We start from the raw sequence: 17,296 nt of genomic DNA, 5'->3' as shown, positions 1-17,296 counted from the left end.
AATACCATGGTAGTCTTAAGTACTTCGGAGTTCATGTGAATACTATATTAAATGTACATTTCTAAGCACCATTACTTATGTAAGATTGTTTACATTTAAACACGGACACGCCACAGGCCTCGTGTCACTCTCACACACACACATTCACATTCACATACACGGACACCAGAACACACAATACTGAGCTTTAGATTGATATAGCACAACGTTAGCATGTGTATCTCTTTATATCGCTCATGTGTGTCCTCCACTATCCCATCATTCTCTCTGTACAGGAGCGGTTCTGGGATACTCACCACCGCCAGCTGCCCGACATGCACCGCGAGACACACAAACACGCGCTGAAACACGCAGACAGAGCGACACACACGCATGCGCAGCTGCAGCTCCACTTCCCGCCTGCAGAGGCCGCTGAAACACAAGCACAGCGGCAGCTGATGCTTCAACATTGCCACATCATGGTCTGCCTGTTTCCTCCAGCATCTTCACAAGCTCCTTTGCTGTTGTTCTGGGATTGATTTGCACTTTTCACACAAACTACGTTCATCTCTAGGAGACAGAATGCGTCTCCTTCCTGTGCGGTCACATGGTGTTTATACTTGTGTACTATTGTTTGTACAGATGAACGTGTCACCTACAGGGGTTTGGGAATTGCTCCCAAGAATGAATCAGACTTGTGGAGGTCCACAATAGTTTTCTGAGGTCTTGTGTGATTTCTTTTGCCACCCTATTTGTTTAACGTCATTGTTTACTAGATAAGTCGTTTAGAATTTAAAGTCAAATTAAATAATATAATTTGATATTTAAATTACTACAAACAGCTTCAGTGTTGTGTTGATGTCCACAAGAAGCCAGCACAGATCATGGAAGTAAAATCACAAAATAACACGTGTTGATGAATATTTTATTAAACAGTAAATATTGGTCTACTGTACTTGTTTTGGGTGTGGCACGCACGGGTCATGTCCGATCATAAGTGTCACACAGTTTCATGTTCATGTATTTGCTGCTGACGCAGACATCGAGCGCCCCCTGCTGGCAGCACTGCGACAGTACAGCTGCAGATTCTCCACAGTCTCTTCTGTCATCACTTTCAGCTTCTTCTGCGAGTCTGATGCCCCGGAAGCGGAAGTGAGCAGATACTGTACAAACTTGAATTAGAACATAGAAGTGTATCGATCTAAATTATTCTACTCTTTGTTTATCATTTAACAAGAAAGCCGCTTAGACTATCTCTGTTTAATGTATCTTGTTTAAAAATGTATTTTATTGCCTTGAGTTTTCCTATTTTATTATGACTTGTAATGTTTAAGGTTATTTCCGTTACACTTCCCTGGCAATAAAATAAAGAATTAATAATAAAAAATAAATAAGAATATCTCCTCACTGTGTGTCTGTTGGACTTCTAAAACATGCCAAAGACAGTAAAACAGTAAAATCCTCCCTTGTGTTTTCATTATGGCTTTAGTTAACTGAACGCGATGTGCTGATCAGATCATTCAACTGTCATTACACACACAACACGAGTTATGAACAGCAGCATTTGTTTACGGTGTAAATCACAATCAATCATTTCAGTAATAATCACATAAACATCTTAATTAGCTATTAAAACCGTCTATGAAAAACCATCAACGTAAGCCGATCACCATACATGATGACGTCATCACATTCAATCGCCTCTGATTGGTGGAAAGCAGCGGTCAAAGGCTGTGACATCATCCGGTGACGACAAACATTTAAAGTGCTTTGATTGGCTGGTCAGTAAAGGCATCAGAGATTGACGGACAGATGCATGAATCACGCGAAGAACATGTCCGGGTCATTCCTCAGTCCAAATTCAAAACATAAATATCTGAAAATGATTTTTATTTTTTTCAAGATTAACAAATATTTCATTGCCAAATTTCATAACATGAAAAGCTAATTTTTGTAACTCGAAAAAATATGAACATATTCGTTATTCAAATACAACCTTATAACCGCAACACGAAAAATATTCTCTCATTTCGGCAATACAAAATTAATTAATTATATATATATATATATATTATACATAAATCTTATCGTGATTTTTGCAGTAACGTAAAAAAAATATTTTGGTTACTCTCTTTTTGCACTACATCTTTTCCTTATTAAAATCACATAAATAAAGGCAGCAAAACTACTATAATGTCATTTTTCTTTTAAACGGTCCTGATATCTGCTGACGTCTGCTTTACTCGGTGCTATTGGACTCAAAGGGCAGATTCAACACCTGAGAGCAGAAGAACTAGAGTTAGAAGACCACATTGATTAATGAGAGAGCCAATAATCCATTCTCTTCTGAAAGGGAGAAGGTTGTGAGATCTGTGGATGATGTAGATGTTTGTTATTGAGTCTCTCAGGAAGTGATGTGGTGACACTGGGACGTGTCTAACACTCAGTATGACCATCATTGGAACAGACGAGTCTCAGAGCATTGGAACGTCACATACAAAGTTCTGATCTCGGCCTGGAAACAACTCCATCAGCGGGTCAGCGTACACTGCAGGACAACAGCATCACAGTTCTTATTAAAGAAGCAAATCAGAAGGTCTGTGCCAATCACAGTCTGTGTGTGTGTTACCTGTATCTCCTGGTTCAAGACAGGTTGAAGGAGCTGCAGTGTTTTTGGCATTGTTGAATAGGAACAATCCAAACGGCTGGAGAACCGTCAGCAACAACCAGCCAACCCAGAACCTGCACTCTCTACAACACAACAAAGCTGAGTAGAGCTGATCATCATTCTGAAATGTGAGTGGCAAACGGACAGTTGTGAAGTTAGGGGTGTTGTGGATGTTGCAAAAGTGTTCTGAATGGTTTTAACCTGCTTCTAAAGAGGTACTAAGGAGGTGTCATTGTTTTTAGCCTGATGCTATGCGGTTGCTAAGGAGTTCGGATAGTATTTAGCTTGTTGCTAAGGAGCTCTGATAGTTTTTAGCCTGAAGCTATGCAGTTTGCTTAGGAGTTCTAGATTGTTTTGTAGCCTGTTGTTATGCAGTTGCTAAGGTGTTCTGATGCAGTTGCTAAGGTATTCTTATTGTTATTTAGCCTGTTGCTCTGCCATTGCTAAGGAGTTCTGATTGTTATTTAGCCTGTTGCTGTGCAGTTGCTAAGGAGTTCTGATTGTTATTTAGCCTGTTGTTATGTAGTTGCTAAGGAGTTCTGATTGTTTTTTAGCCTGATGCTATTCAGTAGCTAAGGAATTCTGATTGGTGTATAGCCCGTTGCTATGCAGTTGCTAAGGAGTTCTGATTGTTTTTTAGCCTGATGTTTTGCAGTTGCTAAGTAGTTCTGATTGTTTTGTAGCCTGTTGCAATGCAGTTGCTAAGGAGTTCAATTGTTTTTTAAGCATTTTTCTATGCAGTTGCTAAGGAATTCTGATTGGTGTATAGCCCATTGCTAAGCAGTTGCTAAGTAGTTCTGATTGTTTTGTAGCCTGTTGCAATGCAGTTGCTAAGGAATTCTGATTGGTGTATAGCCCATTGCTAAGCAGTTGCTAAGTAGTTCTGATTGTTTTGTAGCCTGTTGCAATGCAGTTGCTAAGGTGTTCTGATTGTTATTCTGCTGCTGACCCTGCTCCAGGAGCTTGTGTTGTCAGTCAGTTGGCAGTGTTGCAGTGTAGTTCCTGTGTTATCCAGCAGGGGGCAGAGCTCAGCATCAGGAAATAACCACTGAAGAAACGTCTCTCTGTGACTAGATGTAAAACTCCTAAGAAAGAGACAGACAAACAATGACTCTCACACTCATACATCGCTTTCACTGGATACATGTACACTGCTATTCATTACGTATAATGCGCAACTATTCGCCAACATTTTTTATAAAAGTGAAGCAAACACGGTACTACATTTCAAACTTTCACACTTTACAATTCATGTTGACCTGAATTGCATCATGGGTATTTAGTGTGAAAACAACAGGAACGTCATTACCGGACTACAGTGAAGTTGGCAGGTGTTTGCGTGAACGTGTCCGGCCGCGAGACGCTTGTGAATCTGGAATTATAGGAGGAAAACTGTTCCTGACACACTCGCTGAGACACAGACTCTCCACCCTGACAAACACAATCGTACAGGAGAGACAGAGACATGCAGTTTGATAGAAACGCCGTGGCTGTACCTTCAGCAGCACTGGTTGTGCTTCTCTGTGCATCACTACAGACTCGCTCAGACTGTGGGTCAGTTCCAGCACTGCAGTCACGTCTGCGCATGCGGAGCAGTTCACCTGCGCTGTCTGCAGAACACCAGCTGCCCACCACTCATGAAAACCTGCAGCACACACACACGTCAGGCAAGATCACGCAGAGATAAGCGTGTTCAGAGCACGTCACGTGTCTCACCGTGCAGACTGTATTTCTTCATGATGGGCAGCGACAGCAGACGCACGTCAAACAAATGTCTCATTTGCTGCATTTACACTTTAAAACCTTATCGGTAATATAAAAATTTATCAGAAAAACAAATAATAATTTATCGGCAATAATAAAAAAAATTATCGGCAAAAAAAATAATAAAAAAAATTATCTGCAATAATTTTTTTAGCACCAATATAAACATTTATCGGCGATATAAAAAATGTACAAAATGTGTCTGACAATGAAGTCATTTAGTTTCGTTTACACCTCTCGTCCACACTAGAACGGCGTTTGGAGCATGGAGCATTTCGGAAGCGCCTCCATTAACGACTCCATATACTGGAAACTCAAATGAATGAGTGTGGACGTTGCCTTAAATGTATCAATAGTTCAGAAGTCATGCGGGTTTGGGACAGCATGAGGGTGAGTAAATGATTGGATTGACAGCACATGTGGTTTTAATGCATTGACAGTCGCTCTGAGGATGGGGAACTGCGGCGGGTCACGTCGAGGTTCATTCATCTCTAAAACCTGCTTGATGAACTTCTCGATCTCTCTCTCGGACATCCCATAATGATAACCGGACTGCAGTAGAATATCTACACTCTCTGATAATTATCATATATACAGGGTTCACTGAGGGATGAGCCCATGATGTGTGTGTGTGTCAGTGTGTGTGTGTGTGTGTGTGTGTGTAAGTCAGTGAGTGAGTGTAAGTCAGTGGGTGTGTGTGTAAGACAGTGTGTGTGTGTGTGTGTGTGTGTAAGTCAGTGAGTGAGTGTAAGTCAGTGGGTGTGTGTGTAAGTCAGTGAGTGAGTGTAAGTCAGTGGGTGTGTGTGTAAGACAGTGTGTGTGTGTGTGTGTGTGTGTGTGTGTGTAAGTCAGTGAGTGAGTGTAAGTCAGTGGGTGTGTGTGTAAGACAGTGGGTGTGTGTGTGAGTGAATGTGTGTGAGTGTAAGTCAGTGGGTGTGTGTGTGAGTCAGTGAGTGTGTGTGTGAGTGTGTGTGAGTCAGTGAGTGTGTGTGTGAGTGTGTGTGAGTCAGTGAGTGTGTGTGTGAGTCAGTGAGTGAGTGTGTGTGAGTCAGTGAGTGAGTGTGTGAGTGTGAGTCAGTGAGTGTGTGTGTGAGTCAGTGAGTGTGTGTGTGAGTCAGTGAGTGTGTGTGTGTGTGTGTGAGTCAGTGAGTGAGTGTGTGAGTGTGAGTCAGTGTGTGTGTGTGTGAGTCAGTGAGTGTGTGTGTGAGTGAATGTGTGTGTGTGTGAGTCAGTGAGTGAGTGTAAGTCAGTGGGTGTGTGTGAGTCAGTGAGTGTGTGTGTGAGTCAGTGAGTGAGTGTGAGTCAGTGTGTGTGTGTGAGTCAGTGAGTGTGTGTGAGTCAGTGAGTGTGTGTGTGTGTCAGTGAATGTGTGTGTGTGTGTGAGTCAGTGAGTGAGTGTGTGTCAGTGAGCGTGTATTTATCACTTTGTGGGGACCAAATGTCCCCATAAGGATAGTAAAACCCGAAATGTTTGACCTTGTGGGGACATTTTGTCGGTCCCCATGAGGAAAACAGCTTATAAATCATACTAAATTATGTTTTTTGAAAATGTAAAAATGCAGAAAGTTTTCTGTGAGGGTTAGGTTTAGGGGTAGGGTTAGGTTTAGGGGATAGAATATAAAGTTTGTACAGTATAAAAACCATTATGTCTATGGAAAGTCCCCATAAAACATGGAAACACTACGTGTGTGTGTGTGTGTGTGTGTGAGTGAATGTGTGTGTGTGTGAGTGTGAGTCAGTGGGTGTGTGTGAGTCAGTGAGTGAGTGTAAGTCAGTGTGTGTGTGTGTGTGTGTGTGTGAGTGTGAGTCAGTGGGTGTGAGTGTGTGTCAGTGAGTGTGTGTGTGTGTCAGTGAGTGAGTGTGTGTCAGTGAGTGTTGTGAGTCAGTTAGTGTGTGTCAGATATGTGATGTTTATGAGTGTAATGGTGTATGTGTGTAGTTCTTGGTGTTTACTTTCTCTCCCAAATCACGTGAAAACGCGTTTGCGTCCATGATCGGTGAATTCTGTAACATATTTCATCATAAGCACAAACAAACAACAATATTAGTGAAATCTTCCTCATACTATCAGCTATCAAACAACTCTATGGGCCTCTATCTTCACGAACACTCCTCTATAACATAAATAATCATCTTACCGTCACATCCGATCGAGTTATTGATTTGATGATTAATTCACCACAAACATTAATGATCACACTGTTGGCGCGGTCTAAACCGCGACACATTCACAGCAGCAGATTCAACACTTTCAACACAATTAAAAACAAATCCATCAAAATAACTTCACGTGAATATATAAAATCATAAAAAAACACATGCTATTTTATAGTTATTATTTCCGTTTTATTTTACTCGTGGAGAAAAACAACTGAACGTGTCGTTGTAAATGATAAGATTAATGTATAAATAACTCCATAAACATAATTTTAAACGATTAAACCTTCATCTATTTAAATATAAACTTAAAATAACAACATTTATTTAACTCTAAAGCATTCGTTCAACGTGTTTACGTTCATGGCAAATGATATAATCTCAAATTTGTATGTGTACATTAACATAAATACCATTTGTTTTTATTATAAACAAACAGTCGGTTAACTATTGTCATTAATTATGTATATTATAATTTGTACATATTTATTTTTAAAGGATATTCTCTGGATTTTTATAATAAATTGTAATGATGAGGTTCATAGACCTACATCATTATTTTATTCCTGTAAAATAGTGCTTAATATGACATAAGTGTTATCATTAGATCGTTTAGATTTTTCTGAGGAGAAACGTTATGTATTATACCATGACGTCACCTGTGTGCATCCAGCAGAGGGCGCGCCTGCGTGCTGAACGGGAGCGCGCATGGCCGTGTCCCGCATTGTTTGGATCAGCTGTGCATGGATGTGAAACCCCACCCAATAAGGAAGAACGAGCTGTGAAGAGCAGATCCCGGACCGCGACAGCACGAACCTACACACAAACCGAGCGCCGTTCATCATGATCGCGTTATTTAACAAGCTGCTGGACTGGTTCAAGGCGTTATTCTGGAAGGAGGAGATGGAGCTGACGCTGGTCGGCCTGCAGTACTCAGGAAAAACCACATTTGTCAACGTGATTGCGGTAATCAAGCTGTTTCCTGTGTCTCATTTCATTATAGGCCTCAGTCGAGTAACGGGTCATTCACGCTGCGATCCGTGTTGTAGCGCGATCAGACACATTATATCGAACACGACATCATCTGATCAGACAATCTATTTGATAAAGCATCATCTGATCAGATACGATGCATCGGATACATCATCATTTGAACAAATACATTGTAACACATACAGCGTCATTAGATCACATGCGATATATCAGTTCAGACAATGTTTAGATAGAGCACAAAACGAATAAGATACAGCATCATCAGATCAGACACAATGTAACAGATACAGCGTCATCAGATCAGACACAATGTGTCAGATACAGCATCATCAGATCAGACACAATGTGTCAGATACAGTGTCATCAGATCAGACACAATGCATCAGATACAGCGTCATCACATCAGACACAATGCATCAGATACAGCGTCATCAGATCAGACACAATGCATCAGATACAGCGTCATCAGATCAGACACAATGCGTCAGATACAGCATCATCAGATCAGACACAATGTGTCAGATACAGCATCATCAGATCAGACACAATGCGTCAGATACAGCGTCATCAGATCAGACACAATGTGTCAGATACAGCGTCATCAGATCAGACACAATGCATCAGATACAGCGTCATCAGATCAGACACAATGTGTCAGATACAGCATCATCAGATCAGACACAATGTGTCAGATACAATGTGTCAGATACAGTGTCATCAGATCAGACACAATGCATCAGATACAGCGTCATCAGATCAGACACAATGCATCAGATACAGCGTCATCAGATCAGACACAATGCGTCAGATACAGCGTCATCAGATCAGACACAATGCATCAGATACAGCGTCATCACATCAGACACAATGTAACAGATACAGCATCATCAGATCAGACACAATGTGTCAGATACAGCATCATCAGATCAGACACAATGTGTCAGATACAGCATCATCAGATCAGACACAATGTGTCAGATACAGCATCATCAGATCAGACACAATGCATCAGATACAGCGTCATCACATCAGACACAATGCCACAGATACAGCGTCATCAGATCAGACACAATGCGTCAGATACAGCGTCATCAGATCAGACACAATGTGTCAGATACAGCATCATCAGATCAGACACAATGTGTCAGATACAGCATCATCAGATCAGACACAATGCATCAGATACAGCGTCATCACATCAGACACAATGTAACAGATACAGCGTCATCAGATCAGACACAATGCGTCAGATACAGCATCATCAGATCAGACACAATGTGTCAGATACAGCATCATCAGATCAGACACAATGTGTCAGATACAGCATCATCAGATCAGACACAATGTGTCAGATACAGCATCATCAGATCAGACACAATGTGTCAGATACAGCATCATCAGATCAGACACAATGTGTCAGATACAGCATCATCAGATCAGACACAATGTGTCAGATACAGCGTCATCAGATCAGACACAATGTGTCAGATACAGCGTCATCAGATCAGACACAATGCATCAGATACAGCGTCATCACATCAGACACAATGCATCAGATACAGCGTCATCAGATCAGACACAATGCATCAGATACAGCGTCATCAGATCAGACACAATGCATCAGATACAGCGTCATCAGATCAGACACAATGCATCAGATACAGCGTCATCAGATCAGACACAATGCATCAGATACAGCGTCATCAGATCAGACACAATGCATCAGATACAGCGTCATCAGATCAGACACAATGCACCCGATACAGCGTCATCAGATCAGACACAATGCACCCGATACAGCGTCATCAGATCAGACACAATGCACCCGATACAGCGTCATCAGATCAGACACAATGCATCAGATACAGCGTCATCAGATACAGCGTCATCAGATCAGACACAATGCATCAGATACAGCGTCATCAGATCAGACACAATGCATCAGATACAGCGTCATCAGATCAGACACAATGCATCAGATACAGCGTCATCAGATCAGACACAATGCATCAGATACAGCGTCATCACATCAGACACAATGCATCAGATATAGCGTCATCAGATCAGACACAATGCATCAGATACAGCGTCATCAGATCAGACACAATGCACCCGATACAGCGTCATCAGATCAGACACAATGCATCAGATACAGCGTCATCAGATCAGACACAATGCACCCGATACAGCGTCATCAGATCAGACACAATGCACCCGATACAGCGTCATCAGATCAGACACAATGCATCAGATACAGCGTCATCAGATCAGACACAATGCATCAGATACAGCGTCATCAGATCAGACACAATGCACCCGATACAGCGTCATCAGATCAGACACAATGCACCCGATACAGCGTCATCAGATCAGACACAATGCATCAGATACAGCGTCATCAGATCAGACACAATGCACCCGATACAGCGTCATCAGATCAGACACAATGCATCAGATACAGCGTCATCAGATCAGACACAATGCATCAGACACAGCGTCATCAGATCAGACACAATGCATCAGATACAGCGTCATCAGATCAGACACAATGCATCAGATACAGCGTCATCAGATCAGACACAATGCATCAGATACAGCGTCATCAGATCAGACACAATGTATCAGATACAGCGTCATCAGATCAGACACAATGCATCAGATACAGCGTCATCACATCAGACACAATGCATCAGATACAGCGTCATCAGATCAGACACAATGCGTCAGATACAGCGTCATCAGATCAGACACAATGCATCAGATACAGCGTCATCAGATCAGACACAATGTATCAGATACAGCGTCATCAGATCAGACACAATGCATCAGATACAGCGTCATCACATCAGACACAATGCATCAGATACAGCGTCATCAGATCAGACACAATGCGTCAGATACAGCGTCATCAGATCAGACACAATGCATCAGATACAGCGTCATCAGACACAATGTATCAGATACAGCGTCATCAGATCAGACACAATGCATCAGATACAGCGTCATCAGATCAGACACAATGCATCAGATACAGCGTCATCAGATCAGACACAATGTATCAGATACAGCTAAATTCAGTCTCATTGTATTGAATTGGAACATCTTGACAAGCATTTCTGATATCTTTCTGACATCCATCAATCAAAAAAACTGATATAGTGCTCGGCCAGTCAGCATCAGGTATTCTGTGCAATGTTTTTTGATATCAGTTTAATCTGATAAACTGATAAGAATTCAACCAGCATGACAAACTCACAATCAAGAAGGTGTATAAATTCATCCGTTTAGGGATTGTAAATCACATCAGCACCTGCAGTGAGCTGTTGGGATGTTTAGTGTTCAGGACGGGACGGTTGAGTCAGATTTTACTGTCTCGAATCAGTCCATCTTGGATGACATCACATCCTGAACAGCAGTGCTGGAGTATTCCCATAGAGAAACACAGTTAATGTATGTCTCTCTCTCTCTCTCTCCAGTCGGGTCAGTTCAGTGAGGATATGATCCCTACAGTCGGCTTTAACATGCGTAAAATCACCAAGGGTAACGTCACCATCAAGGTCAGGAGGTGTTTCAGAATACGTGCAGTGTTTAGCTGTGTCCCACATTTTTTGTGCAATCCTTAAATGTGCAACTCCGTTCATGTAAAGTGTGTGTGTGTGTGTGTGTGTGTTTGTATGTCTGTGTTGCAGTTGTGGGATATCGGAGGACAGCCGCGCTTCAGGAGTATGTGGGAGAGGTACTGTCGTGGAGTTAGCGCTATAGTGTGAGTTTCTTATGAGCAAAATCTCATCATGTTGTTACACGTGTTACTGTACACATGGCATAATGATGGCATATCATTCTACCTGATTCCACAAACACACATCCCATAACATGTAGGTTAACTCCCCATCTGTCGGACTTTCAGGTATATGGTTGATGCGGCCGACCCGGAGAAGATCGAGGCGTCCAAGAATGAACTTCACAACTTGTTAGATAAACCACAGCTGCAGGGCATTCCTGTGAGGAACACAAACACTGTTTATTACCGTTTCTTCATTATATGTCCGTCGGCATGTCTTACACTGATTACGCTCTGCTGTCCTCACTCAGGTTCTTGTTTTGGGCAATAAGCGAGATCTTCCCGGAGCTCTGGACGAGAAGGAACTGATCGAGAGAATGTGAGTTCTGGACTCCTGTGTGTGTGTGAGTTGAGATCTAGTTGTTTCTGGAGTCTTCAAACGTCGCTCGATACGGCTAAGACGACATGACCTACAGTAGATCTTCAAACCATTACAGCTAATGTCGTTCTTCAGAGACGAGAGCGGATTTGATTGGAATAACTGGAGTTGTCTGAGATTATTGTGGATTCCTGTGTTCACGGAAAAGGTCACGTATAGTGTTGGGTGTAATCTGATTACAAAGTAAATAGTGACTGTAATCTCACTTTAAAGTCACTTTTTCAACTTTAAACTATTTCTGTGGCACTTAAATTCCTGTTTGTTTAGAGTGACCCGCTTAGGCCCGCCCCATAACATTACTCATCCAATGGCATGAGTCGGGGGCGGGGCTATCTCTTTGTCTGACCAATGGCAGGTGGGGGGTGTATTAAGAACTGTTTTGGAAAACAAAGTTATTAAACAACGTTATTTTTGCAATTGTGTTCAGTGAAATTACATACTTTAGTTACTAATGACTATTTTAATCAGATTACAGTTAATTGTTTTAAAAAGTAACTTGAAAGTAAAATAATTTGTACCGTGATTACTTGTTCCATGAAGTAATCAGTAAAGTAATCACATTACAGTATTTAGTAGTGGACTACTAGTTTTGAGTAATTTACCCAACGGCGAAAGTATCAATATTCGAACCCATGATCGAAGACAGACTCGAGTAATGGTGTCGCAAGATTTAGTAAAAAATATGAATAGGATATAAATTAAAACAGATAAACAATTATATTAGAAACTTGTTTTTTATTTATGTATATATAAATGTACTTTATACATTGTATAGTATATAACTGTAGATATATTAAAGGTATAAGCCTACACGTTAAATTTGTTAATATATATTTCTGTGTATATTAATTAATTAAGTGATATTTAGTAACAGCCGTTAATTTAAACACCAGACAAAATGTAGAATTTTGAAGTCATTTTAAAAAGAAACTCCAAAATAAAGAGTAAAAAGTAGTTCATAAAGTAAATGTGTAGCGGTTAAATTCCAATTGCGTTATGTACTTTAATGTTAATCATAGAAATAACTTATTGCGTGATGCGGTTTGCGTGATGGCACAAATGCTCTCTTTAAAGCCTCGATCTGAGATGTTTCTGATCTACAGGAATCTGTCGGCCATTCAGGACAGAGAGATCTGCTGTTACTCCATTTCCTGTAAGGAGAAGGACAACATTGGTAAGATTACGAATACTACCACATGTGTTCAGAGGTCGACCGATTGTGGGTTTTGCTATACTGATAACTGAAGTCAGGTCTCCTTAGCCACCAAATTGGGCCGGTTGCTAGGGAGGGTAGAGTCACATGGGGTAACCAAATTGTCCCAGTTGCTAGGGAGGGTAGAGTCACATGGGGTAACCAAATTGTCCCAGTTGCTAGGGAGGGTAGAGTCACATGGGGTAACCAAATTGTCCCAGTTGCTAGGGAGGGTAGAGTCACATGGGGTAACCAAATTGTCCCGGTTGCTAGGGAGGGTAGAGTCACATGGGGTAACCAAATTATCCCGGTTGCTAGGGAGGGTAGAGTCACATGGGGTAACCTCCTCGTGGTGGTGATTAGTGGTTCTCTCAATGGGGCGTGTGGTGAGTTGTGTGTGGATCGTGGAGAGTAGCATGAGTCTCCACATGCTGTGAGTCTCCGCGGTGTCATGCACAACGAGTCACGTGATCAGATGCGCCGATTGATGGTCTCACACGCGGAGGCAACTGAGACTCGTCCTCCACCACCCGGATTGAGGCGAGTAACCGCGCCACCATGAGGACCTACTAAGTGGCTGGAATTGGGCGTTCCAAACTGGGGAGAAAAAACAATAAACAAGCCGAAAATGATCCGGGATTTTTGTTATGAAATTGACATAGACTTGTTATAGCCTAAATCAGGGGTCGGGAACCTTTTTGGTTGATTCTGTGGGATCATAAATAATTCTTATATTATGTCATGCTGATGTAATCCTTCCTCATGATCACACAGCCTGACCGAAGCAAAGCGGGTGCGTTTACTCGCGCGAATAACCGTAAGTGAAGCGCTGCCGGCTCGTGATGCGCGAATGTCTTGCACGAGTCTGTTGGGTGTACTGCAGTCTTGTCACACTGAGGTCATGAGGAAGGATTACATTAAGAATTTAAATAAAATAGTCTACTCTCTCGCCGTTGTTGGCGTGCCAGTGATTACCCCTCCACGTGACATAGGTTGCCGACCCCTGGCCTATATATTCTCCACTATCGGCACCGATCAGTCGGTTCAACCGCTATATCGGTCTACCTCTAGTTTACGAAGGTCTTTATTCCACTAGAGCTGTTGTAATGTTCTCTGTTCTAGACATCACACTACAGTGGCTGATCCAACACTCACGAATCAGGCGGAGCTGAGGCGGCGGCGGCGTCTAATTGGAGGAACAGCATCATGTGACCAACCTTATTTTAGGCGCTCTTGATTCTAAACACACATCCGCCCCTCCCTCTGTTCTTACATACTAAGAGATATTATTATTTACGTCATCGGAAGTTTCTTTTTTAATTATTTGAATGTGTTTTTTTTACAGTTCATCATTAAGTGCGAATGCGTTTTGATCGATGTGTGACACGTGATGTTTCATTTACGCGAATCGTTTGCCGTGTTTGCTCAGAGATCGCGTCCAGTCAGTTCTTTGTGAATGAGCGAAGTGAAATCACGGTCACATGACTTGCATTAATCTGATTTGTAGCATTAAAAAGTACTCTGTAATTTAATCTGAGTTTCACGCACACCGCCGAATGACAACGGTGGGTTGTCATAGTAACCATTCCCATGGTGTCGGCTGCATATGTTGAGCTTTAGGAAGGTCTGTTTTGAACGCGTCAGTGTTTCGACGAACGTTATTAGCATTGGACTTATTTGATCCCTGACGAGATGCAATACAGTAACGGTATCAGATGCTGCTTTCAGTTTATTACTACACTCACAATTCATTCTAGCACATGTGTGTCTTCGAGAAAGTTTCTCTTTCGTCACGGACTGAAACGTCGCGCAACCGTTTCATGTTCAGTGTGGACGGGCTAATCGCACGTCGTCGGAAACTTGTTTGATCGCATCTGGACTCTGTGTTATGTTAACATGGGTTTATTCGGCAGATATGAGTGTTTCATCAGAACGGTTTTGAGTTCGTCGTGGTTATCGAAGCAGGCATCTTATTAATTTACTTGCTTAATTGTTTCGTTTACAGCCAATTTCGTTTTGTCGCATCTGTGGACGTTTTTGGCCTCTGTTGGATAATATATATATGCACATTTTATTTTCGCTATGCTTTTACGGTTTATTTTTTAGCGTTTTTGAACTGGATTGTGTAAATAGCAACTTAAACCAAAAGAAATCTCCCTACTGATCGTTACAGTGTTTGTCCGATTGTGATTAGCGTCCTATAATAATAATAATGAAGGTCCCACTCATATTCACAGCAGTCTGAGCAAACGGATTGTGTGTGCGTGAATGTGTGAGTGTTTGTGTGCATGAAACATGCTGTCATGTAGAATAGAAAAACAATTACTTAATAAACCGCAGTTTGTTCTGTTGATTTGTTATTCGTTATAATTTTGTATTCGATTGTTTATTTGCTAATGTTGCAGTTTTATTTCGGTGTACAGTGTCACTAGTGTTTGTCTTTGCTAAAAGTGACGTGATGCAACAAATCGATACGATCTTCGTAGATTTTACGAAATTAACAAAACGAAGTTACGCCACAAAGATTACAAAGTTGTTTACGAATTTGAAGTGCCGATGTTATGTAATGATGGTTACCATGGCAATTTAGCCAATATGGTTGCCATGGTAAATTTCTGTATAAATTGAATAAAAGTTGTTTATGAAGTTAACGAAGTCACAGATTAGCAGATTTATTTTCCCCGCAAAGTTGACGTAGAGAAAGTTTTGTAACTAAGTCGTTGAGCAAAATCTCTCACGCTTTAATTATAACGAAGTCATCAAGTCACACGCCGAAATTGACATTGACGTAACAAAATGTATAAACTTGCTTAACAGACGATTTGTTGATTACATTTAGTTGATTCTTACATAAAAGTTAACAAAGTCTCTCGCGCTTGCATTGTAACTAAATCAACGTCACAAAGTTTCGTACTGAAATTAACTTCAACGTAATTTACAAACTTGCGTAATGGAGTCGATTTTGTTGAACGTTACATAACAAACTTTAGCGAATTATCTCGCGCTTGCATTATAACTAAATCAACGTCACAAAGTTTCGTAATGAAATCAACTTCAACGTAATTTACAAACTTGCGTAACGGAGTCAATTTTGTTGAACGTTACAGAAAAGTTACATAACAAACTTTAGCAAAGTATCTCGCGCTTGCATTATTACTAAATCAACATCACAAAGTTTCGTAATGAAATCAGCTTTGACGTAATTTACAAACTTGCGTAACGGAGTCCATTTGTTTTGGTTACATTTTGTTGAACATTACAGAAAAGTTACGTAACAAGATGAACTTTAGTGAAGTATCTCGCGCTTGCATTATTACTAAATCAACGTCACAAAGTCTCATATCGAAATCAGCTTTGACGTAACAAAATGTACGTACTTGACAAAGACGATAACGAAGTTATCTGCGACGTAACAGACACATAAGAAAGTCGAATTGGTTTAACGAAGTTGTGTGCTTGCAGCGTAGACACTACTGTTGTTTGTCGCATTGCATCACTCGCTCGCAGCATAGACACAATATTACACTCTGATCTCTGAACGGTACATTACTAACGTTAAACTACAACTTAATGAGGTGTTTGTGTTCATTTGATTATTTTTTTTATTTTGTTTTGTATTAAGTGGCCATAATGTTTATTTAAATCGCCATTGTTTTAATTGTTTGTATCAGTGTTGTTGTTTTTTTGCTTGGGGGAATAAGGTAATATTACGCTTACGTCCCCCTGCATGACTCATTATGGGATGGAACCGGTTTCCATAATAACTGTATAATGAAACTGAACCGAGCCCAGTAATGTTCATTACAGAACGTGTTGTCCTCTTTATATTTATCAGAAAGTAACTTTTTAAAGAGGTTGACAGAAGTGTTTCTACAGAAGACTTGTTCATTTAAATGTTTCATTTGAACTCTTTTTATTCTCTCGTCCTGGCGGTGATAACTGTACATGTTATTATTGTTAATTACAGATTATTTAAAAATGAAAATTAAATGATTTCCCTCTCAGACATACGCTTGTTGTTTTCTTCGGTCAAAATGAATTAGAAGGCATAAATAAGTGTGAATTATATTCTCATAATGTTTCCATTGAATATGTGTATTGTGTACCGTCTGTTTTGGGGAGAACAAATCGTGTCTCAAAGCGGTTAACGGTTGACGTTACTTTCTTATGTTATTTTTCAACATAGTTTTTAAGATTAAATAAAAAATTTATAGAAATATTTCCGCTTCGGTTTTAAGTAAATGTCATTAATGCCACGTCCTCAATATCACGTTTATGCGCTCTCAGAAAACTATTGGCAGTACCGTGTTTTTGGACACTTCC

General features: G+C 40.8%; 3 protein-coding genes across 6 annotated transcripts in view; 1 reads left to right on the top strand and 2 right to left on the bottom strand.

The window, feature by feature from the left end:
• Positions 1-355, bottom strand: part of znf76 (zinc finger protein 76) — a 10,593-nt gene extending 10,238 nt beyond the window's left edge. For 3 of the 4 annotated variants that reach the window (XM_052121740.1, XM_052121741.1, XM_052121742.1), the window contains exon 1: positions 94-288. In XM_052121740.1, coding sequence (XP_051977700.1) covers positions 94-144 — 51 coding nt within the window. In that variant the 5' untranslated portion in view covers positions 145-288. The other variant, XM_052121743.1, reaches the window with a different exon arrangement.
• A 1,719-nt stretch (positions 356-2,074) lies between these two features.
• Positions 2,075-6,814, bottom strand: LOC127639636 (bombesin receptor-activated protein C6orf89 homolog). The gene is made up of 5 exons (XM_052121763.1): positions 6,550-6,814; positions 3,957-4,292; positions 3,597-3,732; positions 2,609-2,768; positions 2,075-2,527 (listed from the first exon to the last, which is right to left on the bottom strand). The coding sequence occupies exons 2-5, from the start codon at positions 4,232-4,234 to the stop codon at positions 2,454-2,456; spliced, it is 648 nt and encodes a 215-aa protein (XP_051977723.1). The 5' UTR covers positions 4,235-4,292; positions 6,550-6,814; the 3' UTR covers positions 2,075-2,453.
• Positions 6,815-7,247: 433 nt separating this feature from the next.
• Positions 7,248-16,975, top strand: LOC127639637 (ADP-ribosylation factor-like protein 8A). The gene is made up of 7 exons (XM_052121764.1): positions 7,248-7,534; positions 11,038-11,118; positions 11,251-11,324; positions 11,469-11,562; positions 11,654-11,721; positions 12,885-12,955; positions 14,096-16,975. The coding sequence occupies exons 1-7, from the start codon at positions 7,412-7,414 to the stop codon at positions 14,143-14,145; spliced, it is 561 nt and encodes a 186-aa protein (XP_051977724.1). The 5' UTR covers positions 7,248-7,411; the 3' UTR covers positions 14,146-16,975.
• The last annotated feature ends 321 nt before the right edge of the window (positions 16,976-17,296 follow it).

Source organism: Xyrauchen texanus, chromosome 48, assembly GCF_025860055.1.
Source record: "Xyrauchen texanus isolate HMW12.3.18 chromosome 48, RBS_HiC_50CHRs, whole genome shotgun sequence".
In the NCBI taxonomy this organism is placed as follows: Eukaryota; Metazoa; Chordata; class Actinopteri; order Cypriniformes; family Catostomidae; genus Xyrauchen; species Xyrauchen texanus.
The sequence above is the reverse complement of the archived record's forward strand: the minus strand, read 5'-3'. Positions and strand labels throughout refer to the sequence as shown.

Bases quoted from the DNA above. Each gene is read 5' to 3' on its own strand.
- LOC127639636 (XM_052121763.1), bottom strand. From the start codon at position 4,234: ATGCGCAGACGTGACTGCAGTGCTGGAACTGACCCACAGTCTGAGCGA. The intron at 3,733-3,956 runs GTAATGACGTTC...TCTCTTTCTTAG, and splicing joins GCCAACTTCACTGTAGTCCG to GAGTTTTACATCTAGTCACA. The intron at 2,528-2,608 runs GTAACACACACA...GTTGTCCTGCAG, and splicing joins TCTTGAACCAGGAGATACAG to TGTACGCTGACCCGCTGATG.
- LOC127639637 (XM_052121764.1), top strand. From the start codon at position 7,412: ATGATCGCGTTATTTAACAAGCTGCTGGACTGGTTCAAGGCGTTATTC. The intron at 11,325-11,468 runs GTGAGTTTCTTA...TCGGACTTTCAG, and splicing joins CGTGGAGTTAGCGCTATAGT to GTATATGGTTGATGCGGCCG. The intron at 12,956-14,095 runs GTAAGATTACGA...TCTCTGTTCTAG, and splicing joins TAAGGAGAAGGACAACATTG to ACATCACACTACAGTGGCTG.